The sequence below is a fragment of the Nyctereutes procyonoides genome, unplaced genomic scaffold (assembly GCF_905146905.1).
Source record: "Nyctereutes procyonoides isolate TBG_1078 unplaced genomic scaffold, NYPRO_anot_genome, whole genome shotgun sequence".
In the NCBI taxonomy this organism is placed as follows: domain Eukaryota; kingdom Metazoa; phylum Chordata; class Mammalia; order Carnivora; family Canidae; genus Nyctereutes; species Nyctereutes procyonoides.
The window spans coordinates 916697-940599 of record NW_026575032.1 but is presented as its reverse complement, the minus strand read 5'-3'; the positions used below and the strand labels follow the sequence as shown (position 1 = coordinate 940599).

The 23903-nt window shown below is 37.8% G+C and overlaps 1 protein-coding gene across 2 annotated transcripts in view; it reads left to right on the top strand.

Moving 5' to 3' along the window:
• Positions 1 to 1732: 1732 nt before the first annotated feature.
• Positions 1733 to 23903, top strand: part of TNIP3 (TNFAIP3 interacting protein 3) — a 32488-nt gene continuing 10317 nt past the window's right edge. The window contains exons 1-9 of one of the 2 annotated variants that reach the window (XM_055317039.1): positions 1733 to 1855; positions 5476 to 5556; positions 7456 to 7521; positions 8856 to 8987; positions 11360 to 11488; positions 16439 to 16558; positions 19426 to 19551; positions 22031 to 22081; positions 22976 to 23074. In XM_055317039.1, coding sequence (XP_055173014.1) covers positions 1820 to 1855; positions 5476 to 5556; positions 7456 to 7521; positions 8856 to 8987; positions 11360 to 11488; positions 16439 to 16558; positions 19426 to 19551; positions 22031 to 22081; positions 22976 to 23074 — 840 coding nt within the window. In that variant the 5' untranslated portion in view covers positions 1733 to 1819. The remainder of the gene's footprint in view (positions 1856 to 5475; positions 5557 to 7455; positions 7522 to 8855; positions 8988 to 11359; positions 11489 to 16438; positions 16559 to 19425; positions 19552 to 22030; positions 22082 to 22975; positions 23075 to 23903) is intronic. The other variant, XM_055317040.1, reaches the window with a different exon arrangement.

The following is a 23903-nucleotide window of genomic DNA, read 5'->3' as shown; positions in this document are numbered from 1 at the left end:
TCACTCCTCTATGTTAATGTTACCACACCCACTGGGTTTATTATTACCAAATATACAGATAAGGCTGAATGGAACCTTGAATAATACAGATAAATATAAAATATCTGTATCTATCTATCTCTCTATATATATGTATGTGGGGGAGGAGGATCAGAAGAAAATATTTTCATGTTATAGTTTTTTTTTTTTCCTTTTTTGATGAGCAGGTTTCAGTGTTAATGAAGTGTCAGTCTCCAGGAAATCTCTGCTTATATACCCTAAAATCAGATCATATGTGAGTCATAACTCTTACTTTTAGAAATCTGAACAATTTGATTCCCACCTGCATTTTTTGGAGCTTGCCTTAAGGAAACATCACTCCATTTCACTCAAGTGGACCTCCGAAACAGATCAGGAGACCAGCAGAAAACAAAACCATGTACACACACACACACACACACACTAAGGGCTCTGCTTGGTTGGTAGAAAGAGGTCAAATAAGGTCATGGGCAAGGGACGCATTAGCCAAGTTTTCCAGGTCAACTGGTTGGAGAGAGCTCAGAGGAGGGAATGTTCTGGGCAGAGAAAGCAGCATGTATTAGACAAATGGCTTTTTCAGGAAATGAAAGGGATTCAGGATAGCTGGAGCACAGGAAGAGTTGGGAAGTGGTGGAAGATATGAAAGAGAAAAAAAGACAACCAAATCTTGGTCACCCATTATTCTCTTTTAGAGAGTTTGAACTTCAGGAGTTTTAGGATTTATCCCACATAGAAGAGGTTATCTCATAGGAAGGTATAAAGAAAAATGTAAATTAAGTAATTGACTATAAATTCTTGTCTTTCTTCAGCAATATGTTCTTTTTTTTTTTTTTCTATATTCTTGGCTCTTTTTTCCTTCCTCTCTAATAAGACCAGACTGAGGTTGGTCTACCATGACCCATTTGTGTAGCTCCAAGCATCCGTCATTTCATGCTTTTATCTGACTACCCAGTATTCCATTACCTCAATGCCTGGTAAAATGATGAGTCAACTAGTTAACACTAAAATGTTAGTGCAGAGGAAAAGCTTGAGCCACAAATGGATCATGGAGAAAGTCTGGATTTGACCTGTGGAAAAGACAGTCTTAAACTTGAGAACTGAGTTTAAACTTTCTGCCGATATAAAAGATTAGCTTTGCAAACAATGCCCGTTTTTGTTGTAATGAATTTTCTTTTTTAGATCCATAGGAGTTAGTAGCACTTACAGAATTGCATATGACTCATTAAGTTCCACAGGGCTAAGCTCACAGTAAGAAAGCATTGCCAGAAAATCTTGCCTTTAGGGAAGCAAGTAACCGAGTTGTCAAAAAAGTCAACAGTTACCTAATTCTCTGGGAAATACAATGAAGTTATGGCAGTTTGGCTACTGAAGAAAGACTTGGTTTGCCCAGGCTTTCTGTGGTAACTTCCTCCTCCAGTGGGAGAAACTGCCAGTAAAGGAAGAATGACAGTTTACGTACCATAGGCAAGGCTAATAAGACTGTCTTAGTCACAGCCTGTGACCTTGAGACATCCTGGGAAATCCCTATCTGGAAGAGAAGAAAAGTTAAAATCACAGATGCTGTGCTTTGACATTATTCTCTGTAAATCATATACAGAGTCACTTCTGTTTATTTTTAACGAAAAACTATTGCTGTTATTCTCTATCATGAGTTAACTGTGTGGTCTTTTTAAAATTTTGTATATTTGATCTCATTTTAAAAGATACCGCGGGAGACATTTTCTTTCTCTTTTTCTCCCTGTCTTCCAAGATTCCAGGAAAAACAGCTTCCCTGGCACATTTTGTACAGGGCACAACTAAAATGAGTGCTGCAGAAGGTTCTATGGAGCATGCAGAGGTAAGAACACATTTCTAGGGGATGAATTGACCATATCTAACATCGATTGCATTTCTAATAGTTAATTATGCAATGACAAATAGGAGTAGAAATGACTAGTTTGCTTTCCGTAGATAATATCTGCAGTGTAATTTTGATCAATGTTATTTAACAAGGAAAAATATTTGGTGTCCAATGGATTTCCTTTGATCCCTCTGAGCTATATTTCTTGTTTTGCAAAGTGAGATTAAGTCCTATCCAAAGTCCTTTCAGCTCCCCAGTTCAGTGGGCTCCATATTTTGCTCTTGATGTAGAGAAATTTGGTCCAATGTAAATTTTAAAAAAGAATATTGGTGTAGTTGGAAATAGAACATAGAGCAAAAGAGTAGCCGTAGTAAAATATTTATGTATGTACAATTAATACCATGGTTTTTGTTGGGTTACTGGTTACTGCCAGAGATACTTATCAAATGAACGAATGAATGAATGTGCTTTCTTAAAGTTCTTTTCAGGAGAGCCTGGGTGGCTCAGTCGGTTAAGTGTCTGCCTTTGGCTCAGGTCATGATCCCTATGCCCTGGGATGGAGCCTTGCATTAGGCTCTCTGCTTCGTGGGGAATCTGCTTCTCCCTCTCCCTGCCCTTCCCCCTGCTTTCTCTCTCTCTCTCTTTCTCTCTCTCCCAAATAAATCAAATCATTTTAAAAAATAAATAAGGTTCTTTTTAGAGATTACTGAGGTGTAATAATAGCAAACTAAGTGGAACTCTTTGGTTCATTTAGATACCTAATTTAGCAGGATCAGAATTTGAATATCTTAGAAGTTTGTCTAGGTGTTACAGGTAAGTGAGAAAGAAATACGCAGATGCTTTAAGCACAGATTACACTATACAAAGAATAATTGTTGTGTAAGTGGGCCTTTAGTAGAACCAATGACTAAAAATCTTTGTATTTATTGAAACATCAGATGCCTCCATTAGCAGCTGGTAGATAAAGCAAATACAAATGGAAAATTCTGCCAAAACTTTGTGTTTGATTGACTTTGCTTCATTTTAATACATACCCGAGACATATGGTAACACATTAATTAATCTCCAGAGAAACCCCTTGTGATATATTTACTGCTTATAAGCAATTCCTATTACTGTGCTTTTCTCTCACACACAGATTTAGTATCTAGCTTTTCAGTAACTCTTATTTACAAAATAAAAACCAAAGTCCAAATGTTTTACAATTTCTTTCCAGAGAAAATCATATATGCCAAAAAAACACACTCTAATTACTCTTAATCAGGATTCCTGGAAGGCTGGGTCATACAAATATTTATTGGTCACAGATTTTTTTTGTCCATATCACAAATAGAAAGGAGACTTTCTGAGGACCCCAAGTCTGTGTTTCCAAGCATAGCCTGGAATAGGAGAAACTTGAACTTTACTATAGAATTACTATAACTTCTGAAATTTATTAAAAATAGGTGGGATAAATAGGCAGAGCACAAAGGATTTTTAGGGCAGTGAAATTATTCTGATAGTACAATGTCATTATACATTTGTTCAGACTCATAGAATGTACAACACCAAGAATGAACACTAACATACACTACAGATTTGGGTGACGTGTCCATAAAGGTTCATCAAATACAACAAATGCAGGGCTCTGGTAGGAGATGTCGATAATGTGTAAATAGGTATGGGGGCAGCAGGCGTATGGGAAATCTCTGCCCCTTCCAGTAGATTTTGCTGCGAACCTAAAACTGCTCTAAAAAATGTCTATTAAGAAGAAAATGGAGGTGCTATGATTCCCTTTTCAGAAATTCTGTTTCAGTGTTCATGGTGCCGTGTGTTTAGCAAGATCCCACAGTGACTTTTCTGTGTTCTTGTACTAAGAACCACTGGATTGGAATCTGGTCTCACTGTACTGCTTTGCAGAGCTCAGGCCACCCTAAATACAGTTGGCTCATAGCATTTTTCATGTCAAAGTACCTAATACTCAGCCTGTTCTGATGCAGAACGAGTCTAGAGTACCTAAAAAATGGAAAGCCCTTATAAGACCCAACGTATTATCATCTGGACTTTTTTTCTTTTTTGATATTTTATTTATTTGTTTATTTGAGAGAGAGAGTGTGAGCAGGGAGAGAGGCAGAAGGAGAAGCAGGCTTCCCCCTGAGCAGGGAGCCTGATGCAGGAGACTCCATCTCAAGACCCCAGAGATTATGATCTGAGCCATGATCCCAGGACCCCCAAGATCATGACCCGAGCCAAAGGCAAACAACCAACTGAGCAACCCAGGTGCCCCTGTCACCTGGATTTTGATGTTACTTTCAGAACTCAGACAAATCAGCTTTTTAAGGTCAGAAGTAAGTATAATAATTCTGAATTTATTGACCCACAGAATATTTTCTCTTTTAAAATGTGGTCCTAATTGTACATGGGTCCGAATGAGAAGAAGCTAAGAAAACTAGGAACAGAATTTATAAAGATATAAAGTATCATCCAGTCCTAAAACATTGAGTGAGACATAGATAAGTAGGGAAAAGATAGAAAAATAGTTTTATAAATCATTACTAATGAAAAAAAAGGCCTTGAAATCCCATGGTGATTGTAAAAGAACACTTTCTATAAATGTTTTTGATGAAAACCAACACATTTTAAAAAGATTTAATTGTTCGTGAATATCTGTAATCAATTTCCATATAACTATGGAGCCTAAAACTGAATAGCAGACTTAGGAGTATCCTCATCACCAGATTCATTGTATTGTTTATATGACTCAGAAATGAGATGGTAACAAGACTATTGAGTTAGTATAGAGAAAACAGCACTTAAGTGAACTTTGTTGGTGGTCCATTTAGACAGATGGCCCACAGTTTCCAGAGCTTTTGTGCTTTCTTTAAATAAATACCCCCAATGCTGGAAGAAAAAAAAAAAAAAGGCTGAAGTGAAAGGTGGTTAACTTTTTTGCTGTGCCAATGATTTACTATTTATCTAAATGTATAACCTACTGGCTTTATTCAAAGGGCTGGTTAAAATTGCAATATACCAGATAACCAACCTCGATGCCAGCCTCTCTATAGCATTATATGATGGACATTGAGGTAACTAATTTATTATAGTCTTAGAATCAATTTGCTGCCTTTCAGTTATATCTATTAGTCTTTTTTTTTTTCTTGACAGTTCTATCATTCCTCTGACTTTTACCAGGGCAGCTCTTCAGATATGGACACATCTACAGAAGTGACTTTTTTTAGAAATGTTTATTACTTAATGTAAATATCCAAAATATATCCATGAAACTTAACCTGATTTCTATAAGAACTGTACTCACTCTTAGTTTCCTTTTTTTGGTGGTGGGGTGGAGGGAGATTGAAATCCAAACTCATTAAATCCTGATTTCTCATTTGTCTATTGAATAGATAACATTTGTAATTTATTAGAGAATTGTTTTCTCAATTACTTCATATAAAGGAATCTGAAACATAATATAAAGCTTATCCATCAATAGGTCTCTATGAGGGACTATGGTGTGAGGACTGTTACCACTTACAATAAGATATTTTCTTATGAATCGCAGCAGGAGAGTTGGCCAAATGCATTTCTACTCTTTATGTTATAGAGTTTTGTTTCACTGTTTTTATTTTTTTTTTAAGTGTGATCAATCATCAAGCAGAAAGAACTTGACAAATTCTCTTGAACAAAAGATAAGGTGCTTGGAAAAACAGAGAAAAGAGGTAATTAAAAAATACTAGTTGAAGCAACTTGTACCATGATTTAATGCTAAGAATAAAATAGAATGTATATCTCGAGTCTTATTTTTGTTATTGCGTCACAGTATTTATCTCTAGGATATTGCATGACATTATTTTGAAAGTAGGTGCTTTTTCTTATTCGCCTATATTTCTCTTACTCAGTCTCTCAGTGTCTGTAAATGAGTGAAAAATGACAAAGCTGGGCAGCCCAGGTGGCTCAGTGGTTTAGCGCCTGCCTTTGACCCAGGGTGTGATCCTGGAGTCCCGGGATCGAGTCCCGCATTGGGCTCCCTACATGGAGCCTGCTTCTCCCTCTGCCTGTGTCTCTGCCTCTTTCTCTCTCTCTTTGTGTCTCTCATGAATAAATAAATAAGATCTTTAAAAAAAAATGATAGTCATAAATCCAATAATTATAATTTTAATTTTTCTCAGAACTTAGATGTTTCCTCCACATGGACTATGTGAGCTTATCATCTGTGCCAATATGCCTTGCAACTTGAACACAACTTGAAACTCAAACTGTTAAAGGCCTAAAGTGTAATTGACTTAGGGGCTATGACTTCATGAGCTGGACATCCAACCACATAGGGGTTAGGGGCAATTATCATTAAAAAAAACCCTGCTTGTTTCAAAAATGCCATTAGGGATGTGATGGATGCTATTTTGAGTTCTATTTTTCTGAGTTTAATGAATGTTAGAAACTATTCTTCTTGACAGATGAAGAGGTGAAAAGTGTTAACAATTTTAGCACTGTGTATTTTGTCAATTTTTAAATTCCTTTTCTTAATCATTATAAATGTTACATTCCTCATGGTTTTCTCTGTGGTGAGGTCTACTCCTCTTCGATACTGCATAAAATATTATGCCATTCTGGAAAATTACTGAACAATAGAAGAGTAATAGTACTATAACATAGAAATGTTAAGCTTAATCCTTAAGATGCCAACAGATCAGATATCCTTATATAATAATATTACATAGTCTCTACTAAATACCTGTATCTATTTCCAGCATAAGACTTATCTAGTGACTGCCTGTCTGAATTATATATTTTATTTTATAATTAGGAGAATATCTTGCTTCTTTTTAGTCATTGTGACTATCTTCTTGATCTCTGTCCCATATTGAAAGTGTTGGAATTTCTCTTAATGTAGGAAATTACAGACTTCCCTTACAAGAAAAGTAAAACATGGGTCACAGTGTTTTTCTTCCTTTTATCTAGTACATAATTTTAAAGCTTCCAAATTGCAGCCTAAATCATTTCTAAATATTGTCTTATGATAAAACTATTAGTCCTTGAAAATCTATCCTTTGAAAAAGGTGGTATTATCCATTCATTGCGCATGCATTACAAATCATGTGTTGATTTTTAAAAGCATAATATTGTGAGCACATGATCAGTTATTGTGATTTGGAATTTGTTAATATAAATTCTGTTTTTAAAAGCTAAAGAAATACTTCATTATAATAATCAATGTAAGCACATAGAAAAATATGGAAAGATTTGAAAAAAGACCCTTTACATATTAATAAATCTTACATAAAACCATCAACACTCACAAATTTTTACAGGATTTTGATTGGGTTAAACAAAGAAGAAATTCAAATAACTAAGCAGAGTTGAAAGTTGCTAATAAATGGTTCAGCTGACTAGGCAAGATATACTGAGTACCTAATAGTTTTTCATATTTGAGCCAGTTATGAAAATGGGGAGAGTGTACTGAATTAAATCATCCCAGCCCTACCAGTATTTGGTGGAAGGAATACGGTCTTCACCCATGGCTTGCGAAATCTTAGTAACCTCAAAAAGTGATTTCATTTTGGCCAAATTTCCGAATGGGCAAAGATTCATATTGACTTACCAAACTTTAATAATTTCAGCTCCTGGAAGTTAACCAGCAATGGGATCAGCAATTTAGAAGCATGAAAGAGTCATATGAAAAAAAGGTAAATACCTCTCTGTTTAGTATTTGCTTTAAATCAGTTAGCTGGGGACCAAGTCTGTAAAGATTCCCACTGATTTCAGCTGAAGGAGATTTGTGGCTAGCCAACTGTTGAAAAATGATGCGGGTGGGGGAAAGGTGTTGAGTGTATTATTGGCCTCTTGGTACTGAAGAGTAATGAAAGATATCAGTGAATTATCTTGAGCATGGCAAAATTAAAAAAAAAAAAAAAGTACTAAAAATAGCCTCCAGAGATGTCTCTAGAGTTCTTATGCACACATTTATCAGAGCTCACAGAAAATCCTGGCTTTGGCTTTGTTCCTAGCAGCCACGAACACACAAGGTTACAAGTGAGATGAGAGATGGTTCAAAGTTCAGACTGTTTTATTAAAGGCTAGTTCTCTAAATCTTTAACTAGATAGCACAAGCTATTTCCACAGAAAAAGAAATAAACAATGGTAACAGTGAAAGTATGAGGGGAACTGGGACATCCCCTTTTCCCCTAACGTATGTTCTCTACCAAGAATCTTTTGCTTTGGTAAGAAACCTTTTGGAGAGCGTACCTTTGAAGAGATAAAAGTCAATTTATCGTTTTAAATTATCCCACGTTCAAAGAGGGAGAAAAAGAAAAAGTAAATTTCCCTAAATAATTCAGAATTAAGAAACCTGACCACAAGTGAGTAACACAGTAATATTGCTCTTTTCTTCCCCATTTTGATAGGCAGAAGTATTTAGCAAGTGCAGGATGCAGTTCCCACTGCACCAGGGCCACACTGGTCAGGCCACCTGTTCTATTCAGTGGGGCGCAGCTTTGGCCTTCACCCTTTCCTGAGGCTTCTCTGCTGGACCCGCATCACTTTTGAAGACCAACTTAGCATTTCGTAGCGGCGTAAGCATCGTACAGGACTGATGAGTGAAAAGCCATGCCTGGCTTTTTTTTTTTTTTTTCTGGTGCAGACCTGTTTGCTCACTTACAACCCTTTTCAGGCCAGGCAGAGGCACATACTGAGAGTTAGGTTTAGAAGGGCAGGGCCTGAAGTGTCCCGGCCTAAGGTCTAAATCCTTATTCCGTCGGAAGCGGTGTGGTTTGGAGAAAAGGAGGGAAGGGGCCGAAGGCTGGTTACAAGGTTTGCATCCCCCCACCCCCGCCCCCCCCGCCCCGAGGAAGCTCTTTTTAAGCTGCACTTGTCCGGATCCAAGGCTGGTGGGAAGCGGAACCTGCCGAGAGGGGCCGCCCAGGAGCGGGGCGCGTCTGTCCCCGAGGGCACCGGGGGGCCTTGGGCTCGGGTGTGACTTTCACAAGGCGCGTCTGCAACTCTCTGTAAACGACTTCTCCAGGTCGCAGAGCTGAAAACGAAACTGGACGCGGCAGAAAGATTCCTCAGCACGCAGGAGAAGGAGAGGGAACAGAGTCAGAGGGACAGCGACAGGCTGCGCGACCAGACCCGCCAGCGGCTGCAGCGCCAGGAGGTGGGCGGGGCGCGCGCCCCAAGGCCTGAGCATGCGCACTCCGCACTGGGGCGGGGCCCCGTGGCCGCGGAGCAGCGCGCGTGCGCGGCGGTCCGAGCGAGGAGATCGCGCTTTTCGGCGGCCCCGTGCGGCCCGAGCGGACGCGCGTTCGCGTGGGGGGGCTCTGCGGGCGGGGGGGCCGATCCGGGGACGTGGCGCTGCCTTTCTAGAGCATTTCAGCCTAGAGAATCAACCCTGCTTGGACTCATGTTTATTATTTTGTTACGGGTGTTAATAATGATGGGCAGTCTCTTGCCTTTGCACAGCTGCTTTTCAGCGTACAGAGTTTTACAAACAGATCTTGCGTCTGGGATCATAAGAGATACATTTGGGGGACGGCCTCGCCCTCATCACCTCACTGAACTAGCTCGGCCCGTCTGTGAGGAAAATACTCTTTTTGCCTTTTTAAAGATGAGAAAGCTGAAATGTGAAGAGGTTGCATGACCTGCCAACCTTGACAACCTAGTACCTGGGAACATGGGACTTGAACCCCGTCTCCAGATTATCTGTATTCATTCATTCATTCATTCATTCATTCATAAGACACATGAGAGAGAGAGAGAGGCAGAGACACAGGCAGAGGAGAAGCAGGCTCCATGCACCAGGAGCCCGATGTGGGATTCGATCCCGGGGCTCCAGGGTCACGCCCTGGGCCAAAGGCAACGCTAAACCGCTGGGCCACTCGGGATCCCCAGATTCTGTGTTCATTAATCCTGATGAGAGCAAGATGATGGTCCTGAAGGCCACAGGCTTCTCTCCTAAAATGCTCTTTGTTTTATTATTAGTTATGGGGCTTGAAAATGGGAGAAAAACCTTAAGCTCTAGTGGCCTCTCATTTTCTTACGTATGTTAAGATAAAACAAGAACGGTAGCTTTCTCAGGGGAAGTCTTGCGACTGATATTGTGAGGCATTGGCTGTATTTTAACACCTACACCAATCCTAAGGCAATGCCTAAAATCAGTGCAGACAGTCCTCAGTGTAGATTTTCTTATTTTGTGAAGGGCATCTCGGGCTCAGTGGATGGGAGGAAAGCAAACAAGGTTTAGCAATGCCTTCTGGTCCTGGAGCAGTCCCTTCCTTTTCCATTTAGACCCTGATCAGGAATCATGGCAATCGTTGCCTCATGCCCTTGGAATTCTAGTTGAAGTCCTTTTCTTTTAAATTATGCCAGGTTAGAAAATGATCAGTTCCTTTTCTAAGTGTGTATGAGCCCATTCTAAGGAAAAGCAAATAGACATGTTATCACTTTTTAAAAAAATGAATCACCTAAGCTAGATATCTTAAATCTGATAATTGTATTGGGAAATACTAATCACTAAAATAGTATACTTTAACATATATATTAGCTATTTTCTCATCTTGATTTACCTACATTCTGGAATACTTGTTAGGTTAAAATCTGAATGATGTTAAGGATCCAATTCACTCTACAAACAGTTTGCTATCTAAAATATAAAATTGGGGATCCCCAGGTGGCTCAGCAGTTTAGCGCCTGCCTTTGGCCCAAGGTGTGATCCTGGAGTCCTGGGGTCGAGTCCCCCCCACGTGGGGCTCCTTGCATGGAGCCTGCTTCTCCCTCTGCCTGTGTCTCTGTCCCACCCCCCTCTGTCTCTCATGAATAAATAAATGAAATCTTTAGTAAAATATAAAATTAAGAATTAGAAGACAGATGTCTGAATCCAGAGCCCACTTGTGTCAAAGCAACTGACCTTGCTTCAATTTTTTAAAACACAGGACTTCCTGAAGGTTATCTGGAATATGCAGGAGTGATGGCATTTGGACTGATTGATCTCTACCTTTTTTTTTTTTTTTAATCTCTACCCTTTAAAAGTAGTAATCACGACAATACGGTGCTCTGAATAATTATCTGTAGTGAAGGCTCTCATTTGCTTGAAGTTTTATCCTCTTCTCCCTGTCTTCGGTCCAGAATGATGCAGGCAGGATTGAGCGTTGAGATATTTCCTATTTTTTGTTGCAATGACACTTTTCTTTCTTTTTAGGACTTTAATTACTTTTACTAAGTCACTTATCTATCACTTTGTAACAGTACATTGGAACTAGCTTATTCTGTGGACGCATTTGACCCTTGAAAGTGAGGATTGGGGATTTTGAGCTTTTTCTGGCATCATAAAACTTAGTATTAAAAACTACGGATTAAAGAAAGATTTTCTCTCTCTGAACCCTGCCCTCCACCCAGAGAATATTGCTTACATGGAGCATTAAATGGAAATCTAGCAGGTCCTGTTTTTGTTGTATTTCAGAAGTATTCCTATAATATTATCTCATCTGAATTTTATTGATTTTGATTTTGTCTTCTTGTTGTTTACTTCAGAAGGAAAAGGAGAGCCTAAATGAAGAATTACATGAATTGAAGAAAGAAAATAAGCTTTTGAAGGAAAAAAATGCTCTCGTAAGCAAGAAGAAGGAACATTACGAATGTGAAATAAAACGCCTCAATAAGGTATCAGCCAGGTCGGACTGGGGAGATGGAAGGAGAGATCCCTTCTAAAAAGCACATTCCTTTTTTTTTTTTTTTTTTAAAAAAAAAAAGCACATTCCTAATCGAGAGTCACAACGAAATCTGTGCTGCAGTGCAGCAACTAGTCTTGGGAGCTTACACAGGAGCTTCTCTGTAATTTTATAGAACACTCCTGTCTGCATCTTTCAGCTACACGTGGCTAAGGAGGCTTTAAGAAATTAGTGTCCTTGCAAATAAGCATGATAAAGAGAAACAAGGAGAAAATTTAGAAGACAGAAAGAACTTTTTTTTTTTTTTTTTTTTTTTTTTAGTTCGAGAACCACATAAAGCAAGTGGGTGTTTGTGAACAATAGCAGACCTCTTGGTCAACCACAAAAGTTTCCTGAGGAAACAGGCTGCTCTTTAAAATCATCGCTATGGAACTGGCTGTGATGCAGTCTATATGGAATCATGCTAAATGCCAAGCCCAAGGCTGAGATTGTGGCCTAACATAGAATAAGCCTAAAATTCACTTTTAATTGGAGTGTGGGGTCTGGGGTTGGGGTAGGGGTTGGAGGAACAATTCTGTTAGAAAAACACAAGTGGTTAAATGCCTTTGCTTCAACTTAGCTAATCAAAGGGGCTACCTGTGAATTGCTGCCAAAGGATGACTAGGGAGAGTTTGTGTGTGTGTGTGTGTGTGTGTGTGTGTGTGTGTATCTGTGAGAGTTTTATGGACTAATAGCTTAATTTTCCTGGGGAAGGGATTTCTGACTTAAAGAAGCAATTAAATCCTTTGCTGTTGATTTTTCAGACAGTCATAACAGATGTGGACCATAGGAATATTTCTAGTACATGTTTAGATCAAGATACTCATCTCTCAAGTTAGATATTTCTTGACCAAAGTAACAGAAATTACCTTCTAAAACAAGCGTAGGTGACTGGGCTTGAAAAAGTGCTCAGTGCCTGTATTTTGGACTGTGCATCTTGTAGTTAACCTGTGTTCAGAAGATCATTTAAAGATCCTCAAAGTTAACGTTAAGTAATGTGCCTGTGTAGTTGACAGGATGCTTTACAAATGTGATGCTATATTTGATCTGTTTGTGAGGCAAGTTACTGGTCAGGAGAAAGTAGAAAAGTAGAGACTTCATAAACAATGTACTTCTCTATCCTCTAAGAGAGGAAACAATGTTCAGATACAAATTTAGGGCAAATAACTTTTCCCTTTTATTCTCTGTTGGAAATCCTCAACAGATGAATTACAAGAACTAGCATTGAGATTACATTTGAAATCTTTCCCACTTGCAATGTATTATTTGATAAGTTTTCTTCTGTTCTCTAATTCATTTCTGTAAATATTGGCACAAGAATATAAGCCCTGTAGAAATTAGAACAGCCAAGAACTCTGGACTCTGGTTTTTGCCCATGTCTATGTGTACCCTTCATTTTTGTGTATCTGTATCTATAGTCAACAGAATGTTTTTTGATTTGTTTTTTTTTTTCAACAGAATGTTTTAAAAGTCAGGAAATTTTTTTAACCCTTCTGGGTATAATAAAATGGAGAAAATGAGAACAATTAATTTAAGCAAAATCCAGGTCTTTATATAAATGTCACCCTCTCAGAGGATTTTTCTGGCCATTCTAATTAAAATTACATACTCCAGCATATTTCCTATTTTAATGTTTCTTTGGAATTTATTGATATCCAATATATGTTCAGTGTCTCTTATCATCAGATTTGTTCCCTGTCTCCAAGTCTGGATTGTAAATTCCATGGGGGTAGTAGTTTTTGCAGAACTGACTTGCCTGTTAGGATAATAGGCACAGTATTGAGGGCTCATGATATTTCTAATGGCCTATTAATATGTTTAATTTCTCTTAAAATCAGGAGAAAAAAAATGGAACTCTGGGTTGAAAAAACGTTTTCATTAGTTTATTCACCTTAATAAGAATGCAGGTCTTTAAAAAAAAAAAGATTTTATTTATTCATGAGAGACACAGAGAGAGAGGCAGACACATAGGCAGAGGGATAAGCAGGTTCCTTCCACGTAGCCCGATGTGGGACTAGGACCTGAGCCAAAGGCAGACACTCAACCATTGAGCCACCCAAGTGCCTCAAGAGTGCAGTTATAAAACAATTTTAATATGTATTTATTTGGAGGAATGGATTCACAAATACAACAGTCATAGTATGGCCTAAGTTTTCCTGTTTTTTTCATTGTTCTGTTTCAAATGCCAGCAACAGGGCCTTTTTCACAATATGTTCTTAAATATTTATTGAGTGGATGAATTAATTAAATAATTTCGCTAGTACATAATATGTTCAATAGCCAATTCTGGTCCCGAGTTTCCTGCCTTAACAGGCATAATGCATTATTTATGACTAGTGAAAACAAATAAAAATAAAAGAGTACTTCAGGCCAGAAAAGATTTTGCCCACCACATCTATACCTTAAAGTGTCATTTCAAAAGCATAGATATAAAGTGATGAGCTATGAAAAGTTTTTTTTTCTCATTTAGTTCATGTATCAGTCTAATGAAATGTTACAAATTACTATTGAATTTTACACTGTAGATTTTTCTTCTCTTTTCTTTTTCTTTTATTTCCTCTCCTAACCACTGTAATAAATAGAAGTTACTCCAAATGTTGATTTGGGTAGCTGATTGTGCATACCATCCATCGCAGCATGGAATTTGGGGCTCACCCTACTTGCACAATCAGCCCGACTGCTGACCCATTCACTCAGCAGAAATTTGTAGCGTGTCAACTTAGTAATTAACATATGTTTTTCAGAAGTTCACACAACTATGTGTACTTAGTTCAACTTATTTGCTTTGAAGGAAGTACCCAGGGGCATTGTTTTCATTGAGTTCTTAAAGACAAGCCAGATGTTTAACCATAGTAAGAGAAATTACCTGAGGTGAGGCAGCCAGTGCCACCCATGGGCAAAGTTGATTTGTCCAACATCTCACCATGGTGGGATGGGTAGATCTGTTTAGTATGCCTGTGCTGATAGTAAATTACTATTCTAGAATAGATTACAGGTGTTTGTTCAAGGCAGTTGGAAAACCCCAAGATGGAATAAATGTTGATTAAACTCACCTTTCATTTATGACTCATTTGCAAAATTTCTAGAAGCCTGAGTAACATGAAAGGTAGATCAGGAAATTCAGATAGAGCAAGACCCACAAAAACAGTCTGTTCATAGGTGTAGGATATGAAATCGGCATTTTTAATTGAAATCTTAACTCATTTGGCTCACCCCAAACTATATTCTCTCCATTACTACTAACACATTTTTAAAAGTTTCAACTAATATGATACTTCCTAAAATTCTGTAGCTTAGCAACAAATTCTAACAAAACATTAATTATTAAACAACATTTGTTGCTTCTTTAAATTCTTCTTGGAGGAAGAAAAAAGTTCTTGTTTCTCTTACAACTTCCTGAAAAATGATACATACCTACATCAGGCCACACGGTATCCATAGAGTTTAAAGATACTCTATTAGGAAATTCTTAGCCTGTCTATACATATTTAAGACAGTAACTATGCTTTTTTTTTCTTACCTATATGACCATATTGTACAGTAAGGCAAGAAAGTAAGTTACTAATGGTATCATCAAATGAACATCATTGAAACTACCAAAGAAATTCAGAGGAAGTGAAATCCTGGAGCTCTGAAAGTGAAACTTTTCTATTCGTATAAAGGACTCATTTGATAATGAGCAAGTAGTCATATTGTATGTGGCCTCCTAGACCACACCAGAATGAGGTGTGTTGTGTCTCAATTTTGGCAGGTATGTTATTGAACTCATCATGAACCAAGGTCTTCAGAATAGAGGCAATGTCTTTTATATGATCTGACAAAGTATAGTGTATGTAAGAGGTCATGGTCTAGTGAATAATGATGGTGATCTTATTGGCAAATCTAAGTGTCTCTTGTTTCCTTCACCTCCTCACCCTACAGTGAAACCACTAAGTTGTACTGGAGGTCAAGAAAGTGTGGAGCACTTGGGTGGTTCAGTTGGTTAAGTGTCCAACTCTTGGTTTCAGCTCAGGTCATGGTCTCATAGTCATGAGATCAAACCATGCATTGGGTTCCATACTGAGCATGGAGCCTGTTTGAGATTTTCTCTCTCTCCTCTCCCTCTGCCCTCCCTGCCACCCCCACTTGCACACTTTTGTGCTCTCTCTCTCTTTTAAAGAAAAAAAAAAAGGAAAGAAAAAAAAAAGAAAAGAGAACAGAGCACTCTCTGCAGCCTGTAGTGAATTAGTGAATGTTTTATTAGAGAATTACTATGACTGTGGCTAGGCCAGGGCATTATATACTGAGGACAGGACAGAGGAGCAGCAGTACAATAGATCTAAGGAATAGTGATCTGTATGGGTTCACATTTCTGTGGGTTTTCCTCTCTCCTTTCGAGGGCAGGGCTGGATGGCAAAAATATCACAGTGTCATCTGGGACCAGCCACATCAGCTTTTGAGGAATGCAGATTCTCAGACCCTCTCTCCAGATCTACTGATTCGGGATCTCTAGGGACAGTGCCCAGGGATGGGCATGTTTGCTACCTCTCTAGGTGATTCTGATGCTCTCTAAAGTTTGAGCATTATTGATAAAGCATGTGTTTGATTGAAGCAGAGAATCTGGAGAAATGCTATAGATATGTTTTCTTTTCATGGTTGACTTGGTGGAGGGGATCCCAGACATCAACGTCAAAAGCCCTTCTAAATAACAATGACAGTTGAATAACATAAGATCGTCATGGAGAAAAGACAGAGATTATGAAAAAAAATCGTATGCTTAAAAAGGAGAAAGAAGTTATTCAGTCATAAAAGTAGCAGCAAAAATGGAGTTCTGTCTTGCCCCGGGCATCTGAGTCATTGTAACAATTATAGAAGAATTCATAGGTAACTCTTAGCTCAACCACTTGCTTATCCTATAACACAGGCTCTTCAGGATGCCTTGAAAATCGAGAGTTCTTCATTTCCTGAGGACTATTTGGGAAAGTATGAGATGGAGTGCAGGCATGAGGAGATGCGAACAGAAATGGAAGTTCTCAAACAGCAGGTGAGAAGTTGAAAGTGGCATGATCACGTGGAGAACACAGGGCCATTATTGTTCATGCTCCTTTGAACGTATGTGGAAACCCTTCTATTCAACATGTGTCCAAAGTTTTTGCATTTATTTTCAGTAGAATTATCTAATTTTAAAGCTTGATGAGAGACTATAGACAGCTAGCCCAACTCCCACTTTATAACAGAGGGAATCGAGTTTCAAATGGATTAAATGGCTTGTCCAAGATCATCCAGTTAAAGGAACAGCTTACTAATTAACCTTTTGCTGAGATTTTATTAGCACTGGTCTAGAGAGTTTCACGTAGACACAATTTATTTTGAAAACACTACCACCCCAAACCCTGGACCTTTTCAGAAAATGGTAGCAACTAGGCTGTTATTCTGTAGCAGCTGGCTTCCAGGCCTTTGGGCCATGAGGGCATTTTTAAAGGGAATATTCTGCATTGATCACAATGACTGAAGAGCCAGATCTTTTCATCTACAGCCACATATGGATGGCACTACCTAGCAATTTATTGATCTACCACACCTTGCTCCCCTGCCCCCTCATCCAACCTCAATTCCATGTCACCAAGTGGACAGAAGAGTAAAGGAGTAAGCTTCTGCATGTATCAGCAACATAGAGTTATAGGCACATAGCACTGCCTAAACTATTTGGGTCTAAATTTAGTTCAGCCAGCTGGAGCTGGCTTAGCTGAGGGGCCACCCATGCATATCACATCTCTTTTCCTGTAAGAGGTTAAATAAACTAATGAAGGTAAAGGACTGGAACAGTTCATGGCGATGTCAATAAATATAGGATAAGTATAGGAATCCTATCTCTGAAGCACACATTGTCAGTAATACATTAGCGGTGGGGGAGAGGATGTTATAGAACAAAGGGCTGGGAAGTATGTCCCTGGAACTGATTTGTTGGCTGTTTTGCTCTTGAGCAAGGCCAACTACAAGGATTTTTGATGCAATACACCAAAGAATTAAGCAATTGTATTATTGCTGTTGTTGTTTATTGTTATCACTTCATGGGAGGTAACCTATCTGTAAGTGTAGAAAATTCAGAGCATTTGATGCTAAAGTTGCATGTTCTCTTCTATCAACCCCTTGAATAATCTGCCTCATTACATTCAGGATCAAATACATAGTTAAAAAATAAGCCTATGAAGAGAATAAGGGTAGTATTCAGAGTGTTAAAGCTGTGCCATATTCTCAACCCCTAAAGTATCATTGCCACTAGACAGGATTCCTCTGAAAAAAACAAAACAAAACAAAACTACTTCTTATGTTCAGACACTTGAATCATCTTTGATGCTTTCATATAATGCATCCCACATGCAAGAGAGTCACTCTTACATATGCATAGAGTTTACAGCAATGGCTTAGCTCATATTGGATGCAGACAATGACAGGTATCCTTTTTTTCATTATTCCCAAGAGGTCCAGAATCCATCTCCTTAGTTTTTGTGTGGCCCTTTTGCTAACTTTTTGCATACATATTTTAAGTGTGCACATTTTTAATTTGACACCCACAATCACTATATCACCACCAAGTGTTACGTGACACATACACTATAGGATTTAAATTCACAAAGAAACTGAGCTAGAATCTTGGCCACCTGACTGAAGTGATGACATTGCTATCAGTGTTGTGTTTGATAAAGTGTTCAGTTCTGATCAGATGAGCTTCTCTCATTTCAAATGCCTCTGGTAATTGTTTACAGAGCATTAGTTTGACTATGTCTGGAATTGAGCCTCAGATCTTAACCAAAACCAAAACCAAAACAAAATGTAAGCTTAGCTGGGTGTAGTTCCCTTTCGATGCTTCTGGTGAGTAAAACCTTAAAAATTAAAAATGTACATCTGCATCTAGGTCTGTATAACATGTTTAATTTTATCCTCTCTTGCCTATTACATTTTGCTGTATTATTACTGACTTCAATAAGCCTCTAGTTAAAACGTGTTGCATTATTGGTGGTGAAAGTGCAGAGTATCTTAGTATTAATAGACAAAAATCTAGCTACTAGGTTCCCATGTAAGTTGTAATTTAACTCATTGTGGGAAAGGAATTCCTGTATCCCATTCCCTAAGCTTCATTTATTTTCATAGTTACACATACTAGTCCCCAAGCCATCAGTCAACACTATGCCAGTTAAAAACAATGATGATTAAATCCGTTTTTTTTTTTTTTGGTTTGATTGCTTTTTGGAATATTTGGAATATTTCTTGAGAGGTGTTCCACTAAAATATTGTTACTTTTTTTTAAGTGATGTATCCCCAAAACTACTGGGGCAAATTTTGAATGAATACCTTTCAACAGTAATATTTTGCTCTCCCACAAACATGAAACTTTCATTTCTATTTTGTATTCAACTTATTATTTATATTTGGAAACTGGCAGGCCAATATTTAGTGGCTTCAATTAACAGCTATTGTCAGTAAACTGTCTTTTAGAACTTCAAGCACTATTCCTACATCAAAGCCTTGTGTTGGGGATGGATGACTTGCTTCAAAATAGTGATACTTAACAGTAGACAAGGAGGGAACGGGTGCTCATCACAATAAAGAAATATGCAGCAGAATAATGAGTGAGGGCACTTTTTTCTCAAACTATCCATGTTGTTACTTTACTTCTAAATTCCTGACACATACTCAAGGAGGCAAAGTTGAGAACTGCCATTCTAAACAAAGCAAGAGATAGAATTATGACCATATCCTTTAGGATAGAGTCTCACCATGAAGAAATATTCATGGAAAGAGGATAGGAATTATTCAGATTGAACAACCCCAGGTAGCACCTCTTCTGAAATCATTTAAATGGCTTAGAGAAAAGGATGCTAACAGTAACAGCAAGTCAATATTTCCTAGGTGCAAATATATGAAGAAGACTTCAAAAAGGAGCGATCAGACCGAGAAAGACTTAATCAAGAGAAAGAGGAGCTACAGCAAATTAATCAAACTTCTCAATCCCAGTTAAACAGGCTGAATTCTCAGGTATAAGTCACAAAACAAAATAATCTTTTCCAGCATATGTGTATTTTTTAAATTTTTTTCATTAAAAAAATCAAGACTTTGGCTCCTTTTAATTGACATTGGTTTTCTTTGAGAGGTAAGCACCTGGGATGAAATCATTCTTAAACAATCTTGTAAAGAGATGAAAATGACTGGAGATTTCTTTTAACTTCAGTCTATTAGGGGGTTACCTAAGAAATTGGATTCCAAAGTCTTTTATAAAATCTAATTCTTTTGATCTTTTTCTCATAATATTTATCTTGGTAGAATGGGAGTTGAACTACCTAATACTCAAAATTCAAATCCAAAACACTCCAGCACAGTGAAGTTGTTTCTAAACTCTTGTCATTTTCTTTGAGGGCTATGTTGGGCCATGTTGGAATGTTCCCGTCTTCCAAAAACATACATATTTCTAAATGTCATTTATATATATAAAACACAGTGAAACCAAGAATTTGTTCAGTGGGCTCCCCAATTAAATGTAACTGGAACTCTCTCAAGGAAGCCACATAACGTTAGCCAGTTTATTGGAATAGAATACATTAAATGTAAGCATATTACAATTAGATGTAATAGGATATATTAAAAGTAGGCTCAGGAAGTTGCATGATGGGCAAATATTGATGTTAATGAGGAAAATGTAGCTAACACAACTTTGGCCTAAGAAAAGAAAATGAACCACAGAATTTTTGATTTACAAAATCATCCAAAATGCTTTTCAGTAAATAGGAAATTGTTGCAGGACGTGCTATGACAGCTCTGGAGCTGCAAGATTCTTGGTCTCAAAAGAAATGTTTAACTATTTGTAATCCTCTTCTTCCTAATACACAATATACTGTGAATTAAATTTAATTTCTTTTCTGACATTTTTTTTCAAGGATTTGTTTGAAATTCCTAATTTTACGTGCAAAAATTATTCGGCAGAACCATTTTCTAAAAAATTAAAAGAAATAAAATAGTTGCAAAAGCATAACAAAATGCTTTTCTAAAAATAATTCATGCAACTTACTACTCTGACTACTCTCAGTGAGGAAATCACTCTCCATTTGTATGTCTTACATGCAAAGCTCCCTTAATCTTTTCTAAGTGGTCACTGCACAAATTATTTTACTTCCAGACATTTTTTAATTCTACTATATTCAGTTCAGATTGATGATAAATTTGTGTCTAAGATGGGCAATGTCTTTGCCATTGTAGATGTTCTAGTGCATCCAGGAATACATGACCATCTAAATATTCTAGAGGCTATAATCCACAAGTAATTTTCATTTCTCTGTCATCTGTAAGCTAATTTTGATTGATACTAACAAAATAATGCATTGTCTGCAGAGAGTATAATTTAATAAATGAACTAAGGGATAATCTTGGTGATATCGTAAAACTACCAAACATTTTTCTTTAAATAACGATAGTCGAAGCATTTATTTTTCAGAAGCTTCATTCACCCTGGTCAAAGGATGATAGAATTCACAAAGAGATGTAGTAAATGGCTTAACAATTTATGTTAAATATATTAACAGCAGATTTAATGCCATAATGTAATAGAATTGGCATGATGTTATTTGAATGGCATATTATCTGTGGTCCAAAAAAAAAAAAAAAAGGAATACTTAGGTCAAGTCATTCTGCTTACATACCAGAGTTTATTGATTCTATTGCTAAGGATGTTTTAAGACAATGACTGGTAAAATAGAAGTGTGGTAAAGAGCAAGATACTTAGAGATACTTAGGAGTAGGAGTAGGGGTAAAATCATCGTGTTTGTGCCTGCTTTGACAATCAGGAATGGCACTGAGCAAGTTCTACTTTTCTGTGCTTCCTTTTCTTCCTCTGTAAAATGGCAAAGTTGAACCAGGTGGTCTCTAAAATATTTCTTATCATTCTAAAACGTGTCTCTAAAAACAAGTTACCAGATCTCTCAGTATACTCACCTGTGAAATATGGGTGGTGGTTTCCCCCTCATGACTTCACAAAGTTGTTCTCAGGGTGAAATGAAAAAAAAAAATCTATACAAAAACATCTAGCTCAGGTCATGGCTCACAGGTATTTCACAAATGACTTTAGTCTGTTGGAAGGAGGGTTTTAAATAAGAGTCATTTAGTTGTATAATTAACATGCCACACTTAGTTCCTTGTAATTTAATTTTGATGCTTTCTTTCTGCAAGGTATTTGTTATATACTGTAAAGAAGTAAAAAAAAATGATCCTTGCTATTAAAAACTCACAATATAATGAAGGGGACATACATAGTGTATCCTTATCGTTTGTGTGCACTTGGGCATTTCAAGATAGAACGAATGCAAGTCTGGAAAATCTAAAACGTGACTGTTTTCACTGGCACGACTGCCATCAATGCTTCACCCCTGCGGTTTCTGAGCAGGCCACTGACAGCTACGTTGAGTGTAACTTTGGAACGAATCATGTGAACTCTTTCAATAAACAAATGCCTTTGTTTTGTCCATAGATAAAAGCTTGTCAGATGGAGAAAGAAAAACTCGAAAAGCAATTAAAACAGGTATGTTGTTCCTGACCTAAATTCATCAAACTTCTTGTCATAGTTGAAAGGGCAATTTTTAGTTCCACCCCTACATTTATTCCCAAGCACAGCAATTCCCCATGGATCCAATTAAAGGTGTATTTAAAGTTCTGCTACAGATGGCTCAGGACAAACCGGCACTTTGCATCGTGGACTAAAATGCCAGTGGATAGGTGATGCTTAGGTACCACCTCTGCCCTACCACGAAAAACACATGCTTCCCAGAACATGTTACCAGTAGCGCAAGCCTTAGCGTGTGCTCACACAAGTGGAGATTTCTTCATAGACCCATAGACCCGGGAAATAGATTTTCTTGGTATTTCTTGCAGTTGCTTACACAATTTACAGTGGAAAATTGCATCAAAGATTTGAGCCTCTTTTGAGAAAATACAGTATCTTCTTGGGCACAGCAGTGTTCCATCCCATTGGTTCTCTAGTAGCCTTCAGAATGAATATTAATTTCTCTGAATTCTTAATGCTCTCTCTGGACTTAAGTTATGCTGTAGGAGTCTCTGACTACAATTTAAGAAAACTTGTCTTATGGCTTAGTGGCTGGTTCTTCTTAAGGGAGGGACCCTCTGTGAAGATAACTCAGAGACATAAAGTGAACCTTATACCTTTTAAGTGTTTCTAATGTCTTCAACACGAAGAGCTAATTAGAGTTTCACCTTAAGTGAAATATGCCCAGTTAGCCTCATCTCTGCCCGTATCGAGTCTACACCCACAAGCCCACTATGTTGAGCTGGGATTACGTGAGAGTTAGCCTGAACCTGGAGAATGAAGCCAAACCTGTCTGTGGTTGTATAAAGCAAGTGTCAGGTGACTCTCCAGTTTCACCCACTTCCAGTGAACTGACAACATTATCCTCCTCAGGTGTATTTGCCAATCTGTAGCTGCAGCTTGAATTTCCACCTGCGGGATCCATGTGCACCAGCAGGCCCGGGGACTGCCCAGGATCCACAGAAGCACCCAGTAAGTAAGAGCTTGCATTGCGACATAGAAGTCCTTATATTATCTAATAAGTCCTAGTATTTTTTTTTTCCATTTTGGTAGAAATGCTGTCTCTATAATTTGGGCACATACTATTGTCCACAGAAGGAACCTCTTTCTATCTCAGCCTCAAATTTACAGAGTTGCAGTGGTCAATGTACACTATAATTATCTTTTTTGGGACATGCACTCACAGGACACACATGGATACAAATAAATTAACTGAACAGTATCAAATGAAGCTGTAATTCCTTGAACGAACATACAATATTTTATATGGGCCATTTTAGATGGTGTACCTGACCCTTCCAAAAGGGCATTTTTGTGTGTAGGGAAAAGCAAAACGAATATGGCAAGTCTGAGAGACGCCTTTTTCGGTTGTAAACTTATATTGAACTACTATGGATATTGCTACATCTGTGCAATATAGTGTTTGACATCTTCCAATTAAAAGGATATTCTTAAAGGATCCAAGAAAAAGTGACCCACTTAAGTTGCTCTCTGTGGCTCTGTCTAGCCAGGCAAAATGAAATGAACAGTGGAGCAATTATTTGTGAGTGGAATTGATTTGGACAGTCAACCTGAATAAGTCAGCACCAAAGCAACCTTCCTTCCTTTCTCCATAGCACTATTTCATCCACCCTCCCCCACTGTCTAGAATACTGGTCTCTACTTTGTGTTTTGGCTACATAGAAGCCTTATATGAAAATAAAATATTGTGTTTTTCTGCATTTTGGAAATGCTCAGACAACTCTCCTACCCCTCAATTTTTATTAACTGTGTTTTTAATTATGCAAAGAATCTTGAGATT